This window comes from Nanorana parkeri, unplaced genomic scaffold (genome assembly GCF_000935625.1).
Source record: "Nanorana parkeri isolate BGI_ZX_2015 unplaced genomic scaffold, ASM93562v1 scaffold111, whole genome shotgun sequence".
Lineage (NCBI taxonomy): Eukaryota > Metazoa > Chordata > Amphibia > Anura > Dicroglossidae > Nanorana > Nanorana parkeri.
This window is the reverse complement of record NW_017306379.1, coordinates 2182957-2206293: the sequence shown is the minus strand read 5'-3', so window position 1 is coordinate 2206293 and position 23337 is coordinate 2182957. Positions and strand designations below refer to the sequence as shown.

The 23337-nt window shown below is 43.0% G+C and overlaps 1 protein-coding gene across 1 annotated transcript in view; it reads left to right on the top strand.

Annotated features, from left to right (window-relative positions):
* The window catches only part of TTLL7 (tubulin tyrosine ligase like 7), a 139931-nt gene that overhangs the window by 39917 nt on the left and 76677 nt on the right, over positions 1–23337 (top strand). Inside the window, exons 7-10 of the mRNA XM_018553127.1 lie at positions 1431–1647; positions 14295–14459; positions 14633–14791; positions 22059–22153. Of these exons, the coding sequence (XP_018408629.1) occupies positions 1431–1647; positions 14295–14459; positions 14633–14791; positions 22059–22153 (636 nt within the window). The remainder of the gene's footprint in view (positions 1–1430; positions 1648–14294; positions 14460–14632; positions 14792–22058; positions 22154–23337) is intronic.

The window sequence follows — 23337 nt, the reverse complement described above, 5'->3', positions numbered from 1 at the left end:
TGGAAGGGTTAGAGCCTATGTCAGATTGTTACTGCCACCTGTGTCCCTATTTCTGAGATTTTCCCTCACTTCCTGTCAGGACTGAAGGTGATGGGAAATCTTTTCAAAAGAGAGCTAGGCAAAAACAAAAAAAATATTCTTAGTAGATTGTGGATGGGATAAACTTTTGACAATGGAAAATTAGTTGAACTCCGTGGAAATGTAAAAACTAACCTTGCAATGGGGCTCCCCCTGCACTGCAAAAAATACATGCTCGTTTTTGTCTAGGGCAGCCATTCTCAACCAGAGTTTTGTGGAAACCAAGGGATCCTCCAGAGGTGTCTACGGGTTCCTTGATCTTTGATGATTGATCTTTCATCTGTTGGTGCATGCTTAGTTCTAGGTCCGACGTCTCTTAACAGAGAGAGGTTGGGGGGTGAGGTGTGGGACTCAGATCTAAGAGCTGTAAATTGAGACTAATGGCTTGAATTCAGCAGCTCTTCACAAAGCAGGGGACCCCCTAAGAAGAACAGGTAATTTAAATTGGGAAATCCATCTGTAAATAGGCCAAAAAAGAGTGCCAAATGAGCTTCTCAAGAGTCCAAAAGTCAGACCCGCATTTCAGAAGTTTTATAAACACAAGCGTTTATAAACTATAGACTCAAAAATGCGGGTCTGACGTTTCTGCCTTGATGAAGGAGAATTTTTGCCCCCAAAATGCATAGGCTACCTTTTGTTTTGTTTTATTCCGTCAACTTGTCATATTACTAAAGGACGTTTGGAGTCTTGAGATGAGCATTTTGTGATCTTCTTGGCTCACTTAGAGGTTAGTGACACTAAACTCAGGAGTTAAATTTTAAAAATGCATTCAAGTACCCTAACTATTAACAATAATGTCTCTTATTTGTGTATCACTCAGCTGTAGATCCTCAAATCATCTCTGAATTGGTGCTGACACCGTGCTTCCTTCTGGAGGGTGGCTACTTTTGTTCCCCATGGTCCCTGTGTGTGTGTGTGTGTAAAATAGCCACCGCTCCAAGCTCACTCCTGTGATGGACTACAATCTCACGTTTAGTTTACTCATTTATATTGAGATTGTAGTTCATACAACAGTATTTGAGGTTTGGTTATGAGTTTAGCTGGTCTGTCACTTTAGGTAATGGTTGTCCATGTATTATTTTTATCCCTGATTTGCATTATGACAAGTATTAGATTGTGAAATGTAGAGACATAAAAAATGTGCCCCTTACACTGCGTCAGGGGCTCTCACTCCGATGCCTTGAGGAAGGAACCCTGCGTGGCCCCGAATCGTTGGCTAGTTGAACTATGTGATTTGCAATAAATGTATTCCTTTTTGTATATTGAATCACTGATATATTGGGTACCGATGGCTTATCTTCAAATGCCAGGGAAAAACCTAACACCTCTCTTTTCTGTTCTATACTTTCTAGCATTTCTCTGATACGGAACGGAGAGAAGCTCCAGACTCAGGAGCATCTGATTGTTCAGGAATATCTTGACAAACCGTTCTTGCTGGAAGGATACAAGTTTGATTTGCGGATTTACATCTTGGTCACTTCTTGCGATCCGCTAAGGATATTTCTATACAATGACGGCCTGGTCAGGATGGGGACAGAGAAGTATCGTCAGCCGTCGGAGTCCAATCTGGTGGGTTGATTGGCTTCCACATACAGTATATAATTTTTACATTCTTTTTAAAGTGTGTTAGGTTGACCAACAGCCCTGCGGTCTACAGTAAGGGGTTGATTTATAACCCGTTCACAGCTATGCGAATGAGATTCGCAGCACATTATTGCCACTTGAGGAGTTTAGGAAATGCTTATGCTCTTCAGCACCATCTAGTGACCATAATGCACCATGAATCTCGTTCACTGTCCAATTGGTTTATTGATCAGCCCCTTAGTGTCAATCAGAAATTGTACAATCAGAATGTAATTTGCGTATCTAGCACCTTGTCAATGACTGGCCTTAATTTATTATCTAATTTTTACCTGCGTATATACTACATCTGGAGCAGGCACCCTTGGCACTCCAGCTGTGGTGAAACTACAAGTCCAATGAGGCATTGCGAGACACAGATGATCTGCATTCAGTGCTTCTTGTATCCGGTAAATATCAGTCGCCATGACATGTTTCACCAAAATGGTTTAAAGCGTATGTAAAACAGTGTATGTAAACACTAATAATGAACTTCTCTGAATTGCTTCCTTTTTGTATGTTGAAGCGTAACTTTAGTTAAAAATCCAACATTTGCAAGCACAAAGGTTTTTTGTTTTTCATTGTAGAAGAGACATGCTACCGTGTTTCCCCAAAAATATGGTCTTATTTTCGGGGTAGGTCTTATATTACAGAAATCCCCGAAGATAGCGCTAGGTCTTACTTTCGGGGTAGGTCTTACTTTCGGGGAAACACGGTATTTGCAATATATGCTTCTTACCTTTCTCCATGCAAATTGTTTACAATGTACACTGAGCTGTTGTTTTACAGCTCAGTGTACAATCCCAGCACCTACCTGGATGCCAAGAGTAATGAACTCCCATGCACATGCATGGCAGTTGCGTGAACCCAGCCTAAACATTCAATTGGATCCAAGATCCTGAACTCAGAAGAAACCAATAAGAAGATGTCGGTGCTGGCATGGTAGCTCACAGACTTTGCATCTTTGGAGCAGAGGTAACTGTAGTTCCTCTTTAATATACTAATAAAACGGATTGGTTATCTCTGTTGAAAAAGTGCAAAAAAATACTTGTTGATTATGCCAGGAATCCAGTTCTGTCCTGTGTCCTGGGTGTTCCGCAGTGCTATCCCAATAATTCTTTGAGGAAGTGTGACCATTCTGGGAAAACATGTCAAGGCAACGGTGTTTTACCGTTTCTGAATGTTTTTTTTTGGTACTTGCCGACATTAAATACCGATACCGGAATAAAAGAAGCCGGGCGGCATCTAATGACTCGCCACCGGCTTCCTGATTAGCCAGGAAGCCGGCCAGCTCCATGCTCTCTTGTCACCTGAAGAAGGAAGCATGAAGCCGGCTTTCTGGCAAATCAGGAAGACGGGGCGGGTAATGATTTGCCGCCTGGCTTCCTGATTGGCCAGCTTCCAGACCAATCAGGAAGACGGGAGGCGGGTCATTACACGGCGCCCGGCTTGCTAATTGACCAGGAAGCCGACTCCATGCTACCTCGTCACCAGGTGACGAGGAAGCATGGAGCCGGCTTTCTCACCAATCAGTAAGTCAGAGGGCAGATAATCAGGAACATGGGCGGCGAGTCATTACCCGGGAAGCCAGCTCCATGTTCCCTGGTGACGTGGGAGCATGTAGCTGGCTTCCTGGCTAATCAGGAAGCCGGGCAGTGTGTAATGACTCGCTGCCGGGGCTTCCTGATACCGGAGGTTCCGGTATGCCAGATAGGCATCGGGAGCATATGGGCGAGTACAAGTAGTTGCCCAAATACTCGGTATTGGCATCAGTGCATACCTAATTAAGAACATCTGTTTTTGACATTATTCACCCAAAATGAATGTTCACAGATATTCTCAGGGTGAATTGTATAAATAGACCTCTAAAAGAGGCTTCAAACCTGGCAGTTTTATTAGAGGTGAGGTATTATCTTTCATTATGTGTGTATGTATATATATATACACACACACACATGCTGTACTTTTTTCTACCACATAATCTTGCACCAGCAGCTGTACAATATATAGTGTAACACTGTAAAATAAGCCGTTAACCAAACCTGATAAATCTCCTCGATCTTCACTTTGTGATGGGGATTGTCAGATAAGCATGTCCTCCGGGCAGACACAGCCACAGACATTTAAGTAGTGGAGAATAAAAGGAACAATAATGTCAGTGAAATTATATCCACATGTTGCCTGCTTAATGTATGTAATATGCGTGTTCATTGATCCAATTCATGGGCTGGTTGTAGGATCCTTGTGATATTCTAGTTTTTACTGCCTGAGTGCCACTTTAAACAGCCATGGACAAATAGTCTTTGTTTCAAAAGTGTCTTTTTATAGCATTGCCGGAGACTTCCCCGGCCTTCTAATCTATCCGCCGAAGTGGCCTTTCTGATGATTAACTTGATCACAGGGGTTGTGCAGCAGCCAATCAGCATGATTCCTTCTGCTGTGAAGCCAGTGATTGATTTACAGCTTCCCATGGCCAAATATGTTTTTTTGGAATAGACGAGGGTCAACTCTAGGGGTTAGAACTGCAGCAAAGCAGAGCGTTATAGCTGACGTTAAAATAAAATATTAGGTTTAATAGTTCTGGGGAAATTAATGAATTTATTGTTTTTTTTTAAATTTAATAATACATTAATATACAGTATGACATTACATATAGCAATACACTAATACATGTCATACATTATACATATTAGAATACATTTATACACATAATTACATATTATACATATTATAATACATTCATACTTATCAATATATATTATACATAATACATTCATACATACCATTATACAATATACATATAAGAATATTGTCATACATATCATTATACTATATACACTGAGTGGCCAGATTATTATGACCACCTGAGGGTTGTAGGCAAATTAGCTATAATTAGCTATAATTTCGCCCTGAAGTTGCTAGAGGGCCAGACCATTATAAATAGGGAAGCAGGTTATTTACCACAACAGTAGAAGTGATTTTTTCTGAAGATATGGGTAAACAACGCGATTTATCAGCCTTTGAACGTGGGATGATTGTTGGCGCGGAGCCATGGAGCGAGTATCAGCAAAACAGCAGAATTCGTTACATTTTCAAGAGCAGCTGTTGTTAAAGTGTTTAAAAACTGGACTGTCAGCCGAATCTGGGTCTGAACGTGCGAATTGTGGTCGTCAGCGACTAGTCAATGTTATGGCAGAATGGAGAGTGGCAAGACTGGTACAGGACAACAGAAGGGCAACAGTGCAGTGTCAGATTCCTCGCATCACCTTTCAACATCTCGTGGAGTCACGAGGCGGCCCAACAAAGTAATCTTGTGGAGTAATCTCGTGGCACAACGAAGTACTGATGGGGTGGTCATAATAATCTGGCCACTCAGTGTATATACCTTTATAAAATATACATATTAGAACACATTCATACTTATCATTATACATTATACATTTAATAATTAGGGATGCACCGATACAGTTTTTTCGGTATTGAGTACGAGTACCGATATTCTTTTTTCTGTACTCGCCGATACCGAATACCGAGTACCGGAAGTCCCAGCTCATGAGTAGATGGATATTGAGGACTCTAAATGTATGTTCCATGATATAGAGTATATATTTTAAATTGTGTCAGTGCACAATAAATGAGAAACATATGCAATGCATGTCTGCAATACATGTATATTTCCCCATGTTTTATCCCTTTAAAGACCCTGTAAGTACAGAAAAATACCTGTTAATCTTCCAGAAATGCACTCCTCTAGTACATCCTGTTGTGTGGTGAGAACACACAGCATTGTTGTGGACTGAGTGGTGTTCCACCCACTCTGCCATCTCTACAACCTAAAGGAAAGTAATTCTATATTCTCAAGATAATAACTAGGAGGGCTAATTAGGGTCCTTAAGATAGCACAGGAAGTGTGAACAGGATAAAGCACAGCTCTGAATTTCTTTTTTTGCACTTATTATGTGTATTACAGTTGACCCCTGAAATTCGCGCATGGTTACGTTCCTAGAGCACCCACGAATTGTGAAAAACCACAAATTTTAAATGGGGTAAAAAAAATGCCTATAAATGTCTATTTTTTGCCTCGTTCTTCCTTATGTAGCGTAGGGTGCTCTCGTTCATGCCATAATGGCGCGCTACTGCGGCATACATTTTTAGTTCCCGAAGCAAATCCATTAGTTCAACCTCCTCCTGGAGTGTCTTAAACGTCTTTTGGCGCTTAGTTTATTTGCGGTTTCCACAAACAATTATTAGTTAGGTTCTAAGGATAAATCCGCGAACGACTGGGGCCGTGAACTCTGAACTTTGCGGGGGTCGACTGTATACAGTTAACAAAACTCTTTTAACGGTATATTTATTTAACAGACTAAAAAGAAGCAAATAGAAAGTTTATTGTTAAGGTTTACTTTAAGATCTTTGACAAAGATATATATATATATATATATATAGATATATATATATATATTAATATATAGATATACACATACACACACACAATAACACACACACACACACAATGTATAGGTATATTACAATATTACTACAATATTATGCCTCATTAACACTTGCGTGCTCGGACCACCCATCCCACCACATAACAGAATATCCCCGGCATATGTTGACACAATCTGTGAAGCCGTCATAGTGTAAACTTCATACACAGTAAACACTGAAATGTGCCATATCATCTATAGTAATCAAACATTATAAATGGATACATTTTAATCAGGAACCGTGGCCTTGGCTGAATTTATCAGATAAACAACCTAATTATGAAAAATGATGGAACATCAGAGTCACCGTGAAGATGAAGTTCTCTCAAGTTTGATCGGTCTTGGGGAAGTTCTGTAACGTCTAAGTAGAAACATCTGGAGATTAGTCAAGATGGAAGGTTTTCCCCCGGGATCAATTCATTAACCTGAGATCCTTTAAAGTCAGTGTGGCAGAGTGGCGTGCGTATCTGTATTTACATTTCTAGAATATATAATAGATGGTTGTCATGGTTGGAGAAGCTGGGTGAGGCCGCCTTACATTTATCTGACTTTAATGAGGGTGAGATGTTTGAAGGTAACTGTTGTGATGAAAGGTACTTTACCAATGACGCATGGAATATTATACATTATAGGGGCGCCATGTATGTCATCTGTTCCTGGTGAAAAATAATAGCTAGTGTTTCTGCATTAGACTGTTTGCTAAAGGACAGATCAAAGATGGCCGTATGCCAGAAGGTCAGCACAACCGGCCTTGCTTTATATTTGCCGGAAAACTGCAGGCCAGATAAAGCTAGAGAGAATCAATCACGATTGTGTTCATGCAGGAGTCTAACAGGGTTATTCACAAAAGTGTGAAGAGTTTGGAGAAGTCAGGAGAAGTGAACAATCTAGGACAACATCGCTGATTTGGAAACATTCTCCAATTCCGCTCACTTTCCAGTTTAGCTATGTTGTCCTAGATTGTTCACTTCTCCTGCCTTCTCCAAACTCTTCACCCTTTTACTGAATAATCCTGTAAATATTCAGTAGTAAAGGATCCAGTCCATTCAAAAGTGGTGGGGCCTGCTGGTCCAAGTCAACGCCTGGCTTCTTATGCATATTGGATGCTCCAACAATGAGCTTTCCCTGCCAAATTTCCTGATTCTGTGCCTGTCCACCTGAGAGTTTTGGGTGTCCCCCTTTCCACCATTGTGGGTCCCTGCTCCTCCTGTTGTATTCTCCATTATATAAAATCAATAAAGAATATGACAGAGGGAGTGAAAACTGCTCATAATGGCCACAGAATGTGTGCAGATTTGGGAGTGCAATGCGTAGATCTCACCAATCGAATCCCCAAGAGATAAAGGGTGTTTTGGGTGGGCTGACCCTATAGAGCCCAACTTCAACCATTTTTTTTTTGGAGTGAAATATTGAATATCTGTCATATTGTTTCTTATTTCTGTATGTGTCTCTGGGGGAGATTTCCTCTCCTAGGACATGCGCAGGGTGTCATTGGAATAGGAAGTGAGAGTAAATCTCTCTAATGACAAAAGCACAAATATTTCCGATCTGGGTTGAGTGTCTGTTTGCTGGTTGGAGAAATTTCCCTTTACTCAAGTTTCAGTTGGTGAGGGTGCTCTCCGCACACCTTACAGCAGTCCCGGCCAGTAAAAACAATGGTGCTTGTAGTAACTGCCACGGATGGCACCGTGCAAAATACAAAGTAGAAAGACAGGTCACCAGCACTCGAGATAATTTAAATGGATTAGTCCTTTTTTTAACGGACAATTGTGTCACAATAATCAACAAAGCCGACGTTTCGGGGCCGCACAGGGTCCCTTCTTCAAGGCGAAAGGATGTGGCGAAAGGATGTGACGTGTCACATCCTTTCGCCTTGAAGAAGGGCCCCTCTGCTGCCCCGAAACGTCGGCTTTGTTGATTATTGTGACACAATTGTCCGTTAAAAAAAGGACTAATCCATTTAAATTATCTCGAGTGCTGGTGACCTGTCTTTCTACTTTCCCTTTACTCAAGGACACAGGAAGGGAGGGAAAAATGTTCTCAACTAGGGCACAGTTCATGTCAGTTTATGACAGAGGTCCTAACCCTTGCCCACTCTGTCAGAACCTAGGAAATAAGTCTTCCAATAGAATTGAGCTTAAAATATTTTTTTTCTGCCCCTTTAAATTTATCATGAGTTATTTTGAGTTTTTAAGCGTAAGTATAAAGGTTTAGAGGACACCTGAAGCGTGACTGTTGCTGCCTCAAACGCTGCCCTAAGCTGTTTAATTCTATACTTGCAGACATCTCAACTGTCCCGGATGTTCCGGGAGTCTCCCGCTATTAGATAGCGGCTCCCGGACCCACGGGAGAAAAACATTTTCTCCCAGAAAGGTTTACTCTTGCAATCTAGCTATTCATTCCTATGCTGTTTTTTTTTTTTATTCTGACGGCAGTAGCTGCCAGAATACTCAGTAGTACTCATACTCATTTAGTAGCTGCCAGAATACTAAACAAAACGGCAGATAGCAAGGGAAGTAATAGGCTTCTTTGCTATCTGCCAACATTTCAGGGGGTGCTCTCTTCCTTCTCATTTCAGGGAGGCGCCCTCTGGGGTGGTTTGACAGAGGGCACCTCCCTGAAATGAGAAGGGCACCTCCTGAAATGACTTATTTCAGGTTGGGATCCCTGTACTTGTCCCCATGCTCTTAAAGAGAACCTGTACTGTGGAAGCTGGGCCCAAAAAAGGCATGCAGATGGCAAAGGACTGGTCACCAGTATTGCCTGTGGTCTCCCTGCAACTGATCTTTTCCCCATTACTGTGCCTTGTTCTGCACAGTTTCTATGTGGAGAGGCCTATCTTGGTAGGGGAGCATAGCTTTGCTTCTTCATGTCAGAGCTGCCTTTCTGATGACTAGTGATCTGATGGCTGGTGGGATAATCATCAAGAAGCAGCAGGAAAGGTGGAGGGAGCAAGGGCCCACATAAAAAAATAAAGTAGGAGCAGGGAGATCCTTGCACTGCAGGTATACACCAAGATGGCGGCACCCATACAGGCATGTGACGTCACCCCACGCCGTGCACGCGCAGCATTATGTGCCGTCATGCGCCCCACCTCCAAGATGGCGGTGCTCTTGCGCAGAACACGCCGGTGGACAATTTGGCTGCCAAGCCTTCTGCAAATGAATTATGTTCTGAAATATGTTTTTTCGGATATTCTGGCATATAATAGTCTGTCAATTTGGATTCGGACGAACTGCCGAATCAACGGAATTTCGTTGTTTGCAGGTTCGTTGGAATTTAAATGCACAAGTCTATGAGGAAGTACAGTGCTATTTTTTTGGAGGAGTTCAAGACAACATTTTTTCAGGGTACTGCTTAGGAACAATTAACATTTCTAGATGTTCCCTGTTACAAATCTTTTTACACTTTCAGGTCTACTTTAGGTTTGTGCATACATTATGCACTCCTATAGAAATTAATGATTGCGCCTGAACTCCTGACTTTTTGCATGCGTTGAGTATGGCCATTACTTGCTATCACGGACCTCAGGTGTACTTGCACTTCTCTATGGAGATCTGATACTTGACATTGTTATGTGCAGTGGAGCTGAAAGACAGTGTGTGTGAGGTCAGGCATTTGATCCAGCAACACATCTGAAACTTTAGATGACCTCTGACTTTAAACATATGCCTATCGTGGCAGAAAAACGTAGCATGCTATTTGCTGACGTTGACGGCCTTCTAAAAATGCTAGTTTCCTGGTTCATATGCAGAGTTACTAATAAAAATAGGTCTAACTAATGTCATACCCCATACTATACCATATCATAACATAATAAATTGAAATGCAGTAATCAAAAGCAAATTAAGACAAATAGGCACACAATCGTTTCCTGGATAACACATGCCACAGATCAGCAGAACAATGAGTACACAGGGGTTTTTTTTTCTGGTTATATGAGAGTTCTAGGTAGTTGAATTCCGGATAACAAAGAGTTTATTGTAGCTAAAATCTGAAATGTACCTATGGCTGCATCTAGCAAAGGGCCTGTAAATCTACCGATGAACACTAGGTGGCAGTCTAGTCACGTAGAATACGGTCAGGTATTCTAGCTGCTGTAATCTCCGGCTGCCTTTGACTGATTGCTCGCCTTGAAATATCTGGCAAAATGCAGTTGTACGTTTCTCATTCTCTGTCAGAATGGATCTCGCATACACAAGTCACCAATTAACAAGTGTGTTTCCATTATGTATATAAACAGAGTGTCAGAAAATGGACAAAGACGTTGTCCATAACGCGTTTGGGTAATCACACAGCTATAATGTAATTAGAGGTTCTTATAAGATCTTCATGACAGTGCGTCTCCATTTTACGGGGTAATATATTTAGAAACTGTTTGTTTTAACTATTCCCATGAACAAAGCGACGGCTTTGCCTTTGTTTAGGTTGTGTTTTTTTTTCCCGAATTTTGTTTTCGACGTTGAAATTTAATTGCACATTTAAAGGTTACATCAACTGCGGCGACAGGCTGAATACACAAAATTTAAAGGGCAACTCCAGACGACAGGTTATCAGGGGAGCGCTCAGTCAGTCATTTAGAAGCTGGCAGAGGCTTTGGCCATATACGTCCATCCAATAGGTAAGATGAAGGTTTTGGCTGGAGTTTATAATCATTGATGAGGATTTGTAAGAAGCGGAATCTCCACTTTTAAGATATTCTCTTCCCAGCTTTCCAGAGGCTGAACAGAATAGCAGGGGAGAGAATGGAAGTTTAAAGCTTGGGTAAATGATTTCATTGTACGTTTTGTTAGATCGGCCGTTTGTCTAATTTCTATGGGTCCGGCACATGACTGCTGGTCCCTCGAGGGGTACAATCAGCTGGAGAGGCTTGAAAGACTGTTCTGATCACTATCGTTCGCCACTGCGATACGCGGCTCTGACAGTTTTAGCCTGCGCAGCTTTCCTATTCCCATCTCAGCTCTCTTACTGAATGCCTGGCTGAGCCAGACTTTCGTGTTTATGTGTGCTCCGGGCAACAGAAACACCAGAGGGCAGTGAGGTCCTGCTGGCATGTCTGCAAGTCTACTAGCGCCTATGAGCACCTTGAAGTGACACTGAACTGAAGTTAAATCTTAAAAATACAAAAGTACCTTAACTATTAACAGAAATGTATCTTATTTGTGTATCACTTGGCTGTAGATTGTCAAATCCTCTCTGAATTGGTGCTGACACTGTCCTTCCTTCCAGAGGGGGGCTACTTTTGTTCCCCATGGTCCCTGTTGTAAAGTATTCACCACTCCCGGCTCAAGCTCACTCCCGGGATAGACTACAATCTCAATACAAATTAGTAAACTGAACATGAGATTGTAGTCCATCACAGGAGCGAGCTTTGAGCAGTGACTACTTTACAACACGCACAAGGATTGTCCCCTCTCCCCAGTCTGCCAATAATCTTGGTTGTAGACCATAGTGACCCCTCTTTTAGTACTCATTGAGATTTCATTACTTGGGCACGGTTTGCTTTCACAGCCTGTCCTTCGATATGGGAGTACACGGCCGTACGCCGCCCTACGCTCACCCCAAGTGCAGGTCTATACGGGTGCGGGTGTCCTGGCTTGGACGCAGACAGGATCCATTCTGTCAGCGTAGGACTATGGACAACCGCACATGCAGAGCGGGTGAGCGTAGGGTGGCGTACGGCCGCGTACTCCCATAGAGAAGCACAGACTGCTGCATACTAATCACACGCAGCACCTGTCCTTCCCGGGAGCTGCCCTATACTGCCATGCACGCAGCACCGAGATGTACATGCCGGCCTTTTCTGAGGCCTTAAGTCAGCGGTTCTCAACCTGTGGGTTGGGACCCCTTTGGGGGTCGAATGACAATTTGCCAGGGGTCGCCGGGAGTCTCCGCAAACACTTTCTCACGGAAAGGTTTAATCTGCTCGATCGAGCAGTGTAAACCTTTCGCTGCGATCGTTTTTTTCATTTCTGACATCTGAGCCCCGGCCGCCGTAAGTCAGAAAAAAAAAATAAATCAGCATTGGAATGCATAGCTACATTCCTATTGGCTATTTCACTTTGCAATAGCAAACTAGCTATTGCACCCGCCCACTGCTGCTGTCAATCAGCAGAGGGGGACCTGCAGTTCTCCATCAGGTCCCCATCTAGTGATTATCATCATTATTATTAATAATAAAAGTTGACACCCTCGGCTTGTGTTATAAGGTTTGCCATTTTAGCTGTTACAACAGTGGTTCTCAACCTGTGGGTCGCTGTGTGATTTCTGCTGTGCTAGGTGAGAGTCCTCCTCAGCCCTCTCCTAGCGCAGCAGTGTCAGTTCTCCCGCCACGCTGCCAGATGTCGCTGCAGCAGCCGCGTCAACCCTAAATTTTACCGTTGGGGGTCACCACAACTTGGCAAATGTTACCAAGGGGTCCCGGCCCTAGAAAGGTTGAGAACCACTGCCTTAAGTGAACTTTACCGAACTCCAAGGGAACCATGCCCCAGACCACCTCTTCCAAGTGGTCCTGGGCAGGGTACACCCGGGCCAAGTTTGGATTGCTCACACTACACAAACGTTCTGGACTAAGGGGGTGAAGCAGACCTGGGCATGGAAAAAAAAACGCACACTGCCTGGATACAGCTACAGTTAAGCCTTGTTTACATGGGCTGCAGTCTCCACTGCCTTCTGAAAAGTGATCTGCATTGGATCGCTTCTCAGAGGGTGGTGGAGCAGCAGCTGCCTGGCATTATGGAGGTTTTTCTGCTGCCTCCTGAATGCAAGGTTGTATTTTTTTAATCTCAATGGGGGTTTCCTATAGATATACTGCGTTTCCAATGAATGCAATTGTTGCATTTAATACGCTGCATTGCCTGTGACAGGTGACAAGCTGTATGTCACCTGCAACACAAAGTATTGCAGCCGCATATACAGCACTACTCAGGTGCAGTGTTACCATTGCAGTGGGTAGCTGGAGGCTGAAATCTCACATCAACTGCACGGTTTTGTCACCTGTGTGAACAAGGCCTTAGAGGTCTAGTAATAAGAAGATGTAACTCTGCACGGTGGGTGCTTGTAATGACCATGAACGGCACCGTGAGATATGCTATAATTTTCAAGAGATGTCAACAGCTCACCATAATATCTTGTGCAATCCACAAAAGTCCATTTGTTGACAAATATTGCCATTCAAATGCAAGCGCTTTCTGGATCACGCAGGGTCTCCTTCATCAGGCTCAGAATGACGATTGCTGATTGCACAAGATATTATGGTGTGTTGGTGACATCTCTTGAAACTTATAGAGGTCTGGTAGAACCCCTGGCATTACCTGGTGCATTGAAGGAACCTATGTAGTGGAGGGAGAGTTTTTGTGCTGCCATGGGATGTCGGGAGGAGAGGACCAGAGCTCTGACCTAGAGTAGGCTATAGCAGGTGATTGGACCACAGCAGAATCTTTGTAAAATTAGAAAGCATGGACACCCAGTGTGTGGCGTGAATTGCTGCTCATGGTTGGCAGTGTTGCCCGGTCCTGCAAAAAAATCAAACCTATAAGATATGTTACCAGTTTTTGTTGGTTCCATCCTCTGAGACTGTAGAGCAGGTGCACCGTTTGCACTGTCAATAGTGCCATCCCTGAACCCTCTGTAATCATTTCATACACTGGAATAATTTCTATTTAGACTCCATCAATGATTGTCGTAATCAAGGCACAAGCGTACATTAAAAAGACGGAAGAGAACGGACACGTCCAAGATTGGACAGATGGAGAGGTGTAATTGTGTAAAAACATTTTCTCTGGCACATGAAACGCTGCTGATGATGACAGTTGGATGTCATATCGCTGGGAATATGCTAATATGCAGCACTAATTCTTATTTTCCTGTAATTATTGCTTAGGTGAAATTTACAACTCGCCCGAAACACAACGTTTTGATAAATGAGTCAAAATATTGTGCTTTGAAATGGTGATGAGGGTGCTGTGCCATTGGCTGAGTTTCCGGGAACGTTCGCAATAAATTGTCAGATTTGTTTGAGTTCAGCCTTCTGATTCCTCTGCGATTCCACCGTCATTGGGGGAAAAAGACTCGGTCTAGTCATAGGACTCTCTTCCTCTCTTTCAGAACCAGTTGTACATGCACCTGACTAACTACTCCGTTAACAAACACAATGAGAACTTCGAGCGGGACGAGACGGAGGACCGAGGTAGCAAGCGCTCCATCCGGTGGTTTACGGAATTCCTACGTGCCAATGACCATGATGTGGCCAAATTCTGGAACGACATTTCTGTAAGTAGTATTTTCATAAATGGTCAGCCGGATCTCCAGTTTGAAAGAGAGAAAACTCCATACGGATCAGTCGGATCTCTAAGTTTTCAGTGGGGGGCAGGGAAGGGTGAGGGCGAGCGGCATTCATGGCACAAAAGTGATGTGATTTACCTCTCTTTACCATCTGTCTTTAGGAATTAGTGGTGAAGACTCTAATAGTAGCGGATCCTCATGTGCTCCATGCCTACCGCATGTGTCGTCCTGGCCAACAACCCGGCAGCAACAGCATCTGCTTTGAAGTTTTGGGCTTTGACATTATTTTGGACAGGAAGCTGAAGCCCTGGCTACTAGAGGTATGATCCACTACGTTTGTTTTCCATACAGGGAATCCGGTGCTGTCAAGTAACCCAAAGGCTTCGCTCACCTTAACTTTCCTGCTAACTCTACCACAACCTTCAACATAACCATAACCTTTACGGTCCATGCAGTGATGTAATGTTTGTGTATGCATGTGATCTTATTGGCCACTGGCTTGTACTGCTGTATTTAGGGGAATGAAACATGCATGTACCTAGGTAGATACCATCCAACTTGTAATGATGAATTATTCGGATGACACCAAGAGATCTGCCATTGTCATTCTGGTGATCGGAGCTTTGGCTGGATGAAAGGTTTTTGTTAGTACATGAGCATTACAATGACTTTGATTTTTCCCTACTGAGGTCCACATTCATTGTTTAAATTTAATTCATTTAAATAAGAAAAGAGATAACATTTCAGCCTTTCCCTATCTGTTTTACTGCTCACAACAGTTGAAAATATAATTGATTTATCCTCATCAACTGTTAGAAAACCAACAAACATTTCAAAAATGATCACAAATATAACCTCATATGGCCACCTTAATCGTATCTAAACCCAGAACCAATAATGAAATATATTGCATCTTACCAATCCTTATATGTGGAAACTGCATTCGTGTTTATTTTTAGTTTTTTTTTTCCACTCTATATTTACTTGGTGATCCGGCCAGGAACACACTTCCTGTCTTCTGATGGCTTCCAGTGATACAAACAGTAACTTCACACGCGGCAAGAGATCCGGTCTATATATGTCCCCTTAATAGAACTTCATGACCCCTAAGTGTACCTCACCGGCTGCCCGTGATTCCTGAGGAGTATAGCGTGCTGTTCTCCGACGCGATCCCTCCATCTATTTTTGTTCGTGGCAGTTTACCTTCGATAGAATCAACCTCCTATATGATTTCGTTGCAGTTGCTTCATGTCATCTAGTTTTCGTTGCTTTGATTATACATGTGGCGAGAGCATACATGAATACAGTTCTCCCGGAGATCTGCCTTCTTTCCCCTGAAGAAGCCCCTTTTTGGGGGCGAAACATGTAGGGACCTATAGGAGCGTTTACATCATCTGAAAATAAGTTACCGCATATCTCGTAACCGCACGGTATTGTCACCTAACGGTGAACCTGCATATTCAATATGTATTTTTATTAATGATATATATTTTTATTGATGACATGATTTTGTACTTTATTTTTTGGTTCTAAACTATGTATACAACAATTTAGTGAATAAATGTTTTTCTAAGACTTTTATATACGAGGTCTGGACTGGTTTCTAAAAAGCCCCCTTTTTTCTCCCCACTGGGTCCTTGCACAGCCCACTGCGGAAACAATCTGTTCCTTTGTATCCACTCTATGGAGAAGCATCAGAGTCACCTTTAGACAGCAGCAGCATCACCCTGTGTGGAGGGTAGTGTTAGATGCACTCACAGATTTAGATGAACTTCAGTAGAAAATTAAATCCGAATTCCAGCCAACTTATTAGGCAGTTACATAATTGGCTAGTGAAATCCCTATCATAGCCCTCTCCACTTCTGCAAGTGTCTAATTACTGTCTGTGCTGGCACAGCTCCTCCTCCCCTCTGTTAGCTGCAGGAGTCACCTCTGGCATGTTTCACAATAAAAAGTGTAGACTGTAGAGTCTTAAAGGAGAACTATGAGGTGAGTGATTTTCACTCATCCTAATAGTTAGAGCCGACCTGTGACAATGAAACTGTCACAGGTCAGCTCTTTTGATAGGTAAGTGAGCGAACACATACCGTCGCTCGTTCACTTCTCGATCATCTCCCTGCAGAGGGCGCTGAGTGGAGGAATGGACCAGGAAGGGGGCGGGCACAGCTGGCTCTGCCTCTTGATAGGCAAAGCTCGCTGTCACTCAGCCAGCTGGGTGTATCTCGACAGTATTGTCGGGATCCGTCCTGGCTGCAAGCTCTCAGTATATAGCGGGCAATAGCTCACTATATACTGAGCTTTGGGTCACGGGAGGTGGTTAGTATATGTCCTCCCCTGTCCCTTAAGAGAACTATGGGATAAAAAGGTTACCCCATAGTTCACTTTTAAAGCTGGCCATACACTAGTAGATTTTCATACGAACCGTCATATGAAAAACCTGGTCAGAACATTGGATAATGGCATCAGAGACTTGACGAATGTCATTTGAAATTTTGTTTGGTTTAACATTCGATTTTGGAATAAATGGAGTTTCCTGAATGAAAACTGCATTCATTCACTGTTAGAGTATTATTCATTCTTCTAGAAAAAATTTCCAGCCTGCTCCTTTGATTTTCTTGGGTCATTACAATCGAAATTGACCATCGATTTAAGTAAACAAATGTTCCGAAAACTATTTTTTTGGAACAAAATCCTACTGGTGACCAGCTTTACAAACATATTCTATACACTGAGTAAAGACATTTCTATACACTGATTACAGATATTTGTGTCCATACACCTCTGAATGAATTGGGTCTCCTACATCAAACGCGCTTCCATGTCAGAAGTGACCCCTGATACTATTTAATAAATAGGGACAGTTGCTACAGCCTGGAGTGGTGTGTTTCATTTCCTGTTTTATTAGATAGCCTAGAGCAGTGGTAGGCAACCCTGGCAACCCAGATGTGGCGAAACTACAAATGTCATCATGCCTTTGCTTCTAGGAGTAATGCCTGTGGCTGGCAGAGTCTTGCAATGCCTCATGGGAATTGTAGTCCCAAAACAGCTGGAATACTGAGGTTGCCTACCTCTGGTCTAGAGTTAGGGGCCACACTTTGTAAAGAGTCCATAACTTTACATAGATTTACAAATGTATTAGGTTTAATGCATGTTGTTGAAGAGTTTAGACTTCCCTTATGAGCCAGCTGGTAATTGTGTTGAGTTCTGTAGTATTCGGTGTGCTCTTCTTTTTCTTTTTGCTAGATATAAATTTATTTGACTGGTTGCCATTTTTACCTTGCTTTGGTGTTTCATGTAAGCTTAGCATACTTAATATTACAGGGGACTCATGAGCTTGGTGCATCTGCAATGGTGAGCTTGCGGCACCATTAGCTCCCATGACGCGTACGAGGATACTATAACTAGCAATAATGGTTACACATGTCTACGTGTACTAACCTTTGGTCTTACAGGAAATGGCAGTATGCGGAGAGTATACTTCAATGTGGAATAATGACCATCCATTTGAGTGATTTTGTCCCTTTAACGCATTAATGGAAAGACTTAACGGCCTGGATTCCTGTAGGAAGACTATGGGGAGAACATTACATTCTTGGATCCCTTCCTCCCCTTGTTAGCTGCCAGTTTTACCAGTCTAATACTGTAATCATTTGCGAATTTAAATGCCATAATTAGAGGCAGCACATGCTGGGTACATTTGTATCAGCTTCTATGAGTACTTTTAATTATGCATGTTGACATAATGATTAAAAATAGATTTTCGCTCAGGCGGCATTGTTTGGTTTTACAGTTAAATCTGTTACCCGTGTCTGTGTTGTACGAGCTTGCTTTGTGATGTTAATTAAAGCCTAAGAAAGGGACAGAAATTGGGTTATTGAATGGCACTTGTGAGTCGGCTTCATTAACAGACACACATCTCATTACAGAATGATGCCAAGCAGGGGTGGATGTTACCTATGGGAAGCCTGTGCTCACGGCTCCGAACCTGCACTTGTTTTTGCTGACGGTTGGCTTTTAGGCAGGTGGACGCAATGGCTGAGACACCTAGGGGGTGAACTGAATCAGAGAAAGGAGCTGGTTTGAGGTTGGATCCTCTGTCTCCATGAATTGCCATAAGACTTCCTGGTGTAATTCACCCTTTCAGTGTGGCTGTATGCAGAGCTTGATTGTTATAAAGACTGATAATAAGAATGTTAATTAAGAATGGTAAAAAAGCAATGAAATTTGATGGTGTCTAACTGGCAGCACACCTGTAATCCAATGTTAACATCTCTGGAACTAGTCCCAACCTATATATACTTACCTGAGCTCCCTAGCAGCCACATAGCCAGCTGGAATAGCCAACCCTTCAGGATATGTGGGAACATGTGACCTGTTCCCCTGTGACAGTGTCCTGGCTTAGCAGCCAATCATTAAGTCCAGGGCCCAAGCCCTCCAGAAAAGTAGCTACAGCGGCACCTCAAGGTAACAACATGACAGTGCTTTCAGTGCAAAACAATGTGGTCACCCAGCTAAAGCAAGTTTAAAATCAGCAGAAATCTTGGAAGCGTTTTATGTTGGACAAAGTCGCTTGACTGGGGGAGGAACATCACCGTTCTCCTGGGGTGTGACGTCACTCAGCCAATCTCAGCGTCGGCTACAGAGGAACAAGGAGCTGCAAGGGAGTGCAGGAAAGGAAGGCATTGTCAGGATCGGACCCTGCTCCGTAGCCCAAGAACATGGCAGGGACGGCCCCGTCAACAGCGTCCTGTTGCCGGGCGACGGGCGGGCGTTCCTCCGCGCTCCACTCCTCCTTCTGCCGAACAGCTGAGTCGGCGTGATGACGCGGCGAGCCCGGCCCAGCGGCGTCCCGTTGCTAGGAGACGCTCGGGTCGGGTCTCGTCTCCGGCTCCGCCCCCCAATCACCTGCTCTGCCTATTTAAACCGTAGGCTTTCACTTGCTCGACGTTCTAGCAAAGTAGTACGTCGAGCAAGCTACTTAGGACCCTAAACTGTACCGCTCTCTGGGTATCCTGCTAACCCCTCTTGGACCTCCACATCTACCCCTTGGATTCTGGCAGCCTGGATACAGCCTCCCATCCTGTGAATGGACTTCCCACCTAACAGCAAGTAGCCATTACCACATGCTGTAATCAATTGCCGAGTTGTATGCACCTACTGACATCAAGGTTAGGGGTAGTGAATCCAACTAAACTCTCTTATCTAAAACTGCCTTACCCTCTTCTCTGGACTGTCTTAAATACTATATGCAATAGAGTTACTGTCTCTTTGACCTCCCTAGTGAAGTAAACTTGGGGAGAGAACTACAATTCCCAACAGGCCCCAATGCTGTAGAATTGAGGGTTGTGGGAATTCACCTCTATCATTTAATTCCTCCTGCAATCAGAATGGTATATGATGTGTAAGGGGTTCCGACTTCACTCACTACACTAAAGTGTGACAGTGAACCCTTCAACTGAACCATTTACGCTTACCTCCGCAGTTGTGATCCTATACCTCCCGCAGAGTTTGCACGGATCATTACAGGCATATGGGCATGGATAAGAGGAAATTGTCCAACAGAACACACTTTTATCACTTGCTGACCCTGCCATGAGTTCTGCTGATTTTAAACTTGCTTTAGCTGGGTGACAAATTGTTCTGCAGTCAGGGCCGGATTTGCTTTCCCTGCCGCCCCAAGGCCAGGTTCCGCAATGCGCCCCCTCCTCGCCAACCAGCCCCCCCCAATCAACGGAGAATGGAACCGGATGGCAGGGGAGGCAGGGTTAGTTCTAATTTTTTTTCTGTATTTTTTCTTACTTTTTTATCACTTTTTTAATTTTCTTTATTTTTTACATTTTTAGCTTGTTTTATTTATTTTTTAAATAATTTTTTATTCCACATCGCCGCAATCACTTGTAAACGAACGGCCGGATTCCCCACTTACCGCCCGGCGCCCAGAACTACATGTTCCGGGCATCGGGGGACTCCACGGCGCTGCCGCCCCTCTGCAACGTGCCGCCCCGAGGCCGGGCCTCGGTGGCCTTGTGGGGAATCAGGGCCTGTCTGCAGTGAATGCACTGTAGTGTTGTTACCTTGAGGTCCCGCTGTAGCTACCCTTTTGGTGCCAGTGCCTTCAACCTTCACTCTGTTGAAGAGCTATGACCGCGGCTGGAATCCAACACTTCCAGGTATGGTGGTCTCTCCCACTGTCTGCTACGTCTCTTTTCTGTCCTGAATGCATCTAGCACACCTTGGATTTTATTTTCAATGTATAATTTGTATGAAGCTCAAGGTACTAAACCATAATGATCACTTTTCATATCAAGAGTTTTATTTTCACTAGTATGAGCCAATAAAAGCTGAAAGTAATAGTGACATGGCTGAAAATAAAGATTATTTAGCAAATAGCTCTATAGATTAGAGAATGTAGCCTTTGGTTGCATGTTTCACTAGTGCACTGCTCTTGATTTTCAATGTAATGTTCAAGTGGGAATGTATAGTTGTAAAAGAATACAGTTTAAACTTTGTAAAAACCTTTTGTTAGCAGAGCTCATTGATGTCTAGATTCCTAGGCCAACTTTTGCAGCAGCAGTATGTGCTGGCTAGCTTAATAAATCTGTGACTAGTTTGCATGCCGAAATACATTTTAGGACATATGAGCCTCTTATTTGGTACAATGTTAAAAGAAAAACAATTGTTTGCACTTACAGTTGCACTAAATTAAAAATATGGCACTGCAGTTGAACACAGCTGTCTTAAAGTGGCAGCATTCATCTCCAAGCTGTAGGCTTTGATTTTTGTAAGGGGAGCCTCCATCCTGCATGTGATCACTATCTCAGAGCTGGCATAGTGACCACATGATTGGAAACCACACTGATTGGTTTCTGATGGTCATTGAGTCAGTGAAAGCCAGGATTGAGAGTCAGGAGCAGGACAATGTTTCGGTCACTGGCTCTCAAAGGGTGCCCAAATGATGAGGCATCATGCTGAGGAACAATAATGGAACAGATTGCTGGCAAAAAGGGGTTAATTAGGTAAATATGAACTATTGCATATGCATATTCTATATTTATATGTAGCAAGCAAGTGAAGCTTTAGGCTCCTTTTTACGTTTTTTTTTTCCCCACATCTTTTCTTACCTCTTGTTTGAAAAAAATACTTTTTTAATTGATCTCAGTAGCTCAAGTTGACATTTACATATCCATAAAATAGAGTCAGAGCAGTGACTGAACCCTCTTCCTCTCCTTTCCTTTGCTCCGTCCTAGGTTTCTTTTAAAGACAGACTACATGAAAGTAGAAAACCACTGCTGTGCGTTCTCTTTATATAGTGCTCTGGGAATCCTTTGTCATGAATTACATTTTTTTAATTGTAATACAAAAATTGTAAATTGTATATTTTAAATAGTAATAAAAAAAAGATCTATAACATCAGCTCAAAAACGTTTAACATTAAGATTAAGAAAAAAAAATTGACCCAAAACCTCCACCGTATCTCTTTCTAAGGAGCCCTAGGTTCGAGCCACGACCTTTTTTGTTTCCTTTGTACAATTGTCTTCCCCTTTTTTTTTTAATTGACTCTTTTTATGTCTATTTTCATCTCCCCAGATCAACCGTGCTCCCAGCTTCGGAACAGATCAGAAGATTGACTATGATGTGAAGAAAGGAGTTTTGCTAAATGCGTTAAAACTTTTGAACATAAGGTAACTGGTTTCATCGCTCAGTTTCTGTAATAAGCGTGTCTGGAGAGGGGGCTGCAGGAGATGGCAGTACACAGGGAACCAGTTATTTCCTTTCTTGTTACCTTCGGAGGCTGATTGGACATTAGCAGTTCTAGATGTGCAGAAAACTGGTTTCTGGACCATGAAGAGGCATCTGATTTTAAAGCAAGTCTACAGTCTATTAGTGTTCATTATATACAATGTGTAAATATGATCTCTATATATCTAAGCTCTCACAGGCAGGGCCCTCCTTGCCATCTTGTCTTGATATGTATTGTAACGGTAATGTCTTCCTTACATTGTAAAGCGCTGCGCTATCTGTTGGCGCTATATATATCCTGTATAGTAATAATTATTAGGGATGCACCGATACTTGTACTTCGGTATCGAGTACGAGTACCAATATTAATTTTTTTTGGTACTCACCGATACCGAATACTGATACCAGAAGTCCCATTCAGGAAGCCAGGCGGCGTGTAATGACTCGCCACCTGGCTTCCTGATTAGCAGGAAAGCCATCCCCATGATTCTCGTCACTAGGTGACGAGGTGCCCGGCTTCCTGATTGGCCGGGAAGCCGGCTCCATGCTCCCTCGTCATGAGGTGACGGGGGAGCATGAAGAAGGCTTCCAGGCCAATCAGAACGCCCGGCGCCGCGTCATTACACAGTGCACGGCTTCCTGATTGGCCGGGAAGCCGGCTCCATGCTCCCTCGCCACAGTGATTCGCTGCTCAGTTTCCTGATACCGGAAGTATCGTGCTAGGCATCGGAGCATTTGGGCAAGTACGAGTACTCGTCGATACTGTATCTAATATCTGTATCGGTGCATCCCTAATAATAATAATAATAATATATGACATTAGGTTTGCTAATGGAGGGGGATTTAACAAAACAAAATCTGGAGCAGTTGACTATGGCTACCAATCAGCTTCTCTTTCCAGTTTGTTCAGTTAAGATTTGAAAAAGAAAGAGAGAAGCTGATTGGTTGCCATGCACAGCTCCTCCAGATTTTGTCTGCTTCAGTTTTGATAAATTCCCCTTTATGTATCATAAACATTTGCCAAACTGTCTTTCTCTAAGTACGTGTTTTTTTCAAGCTAAATCTAAAATTGGTGCATACCCTAACTGGATGACAATGAAAGATACACCAATTTTAGTGCATACTA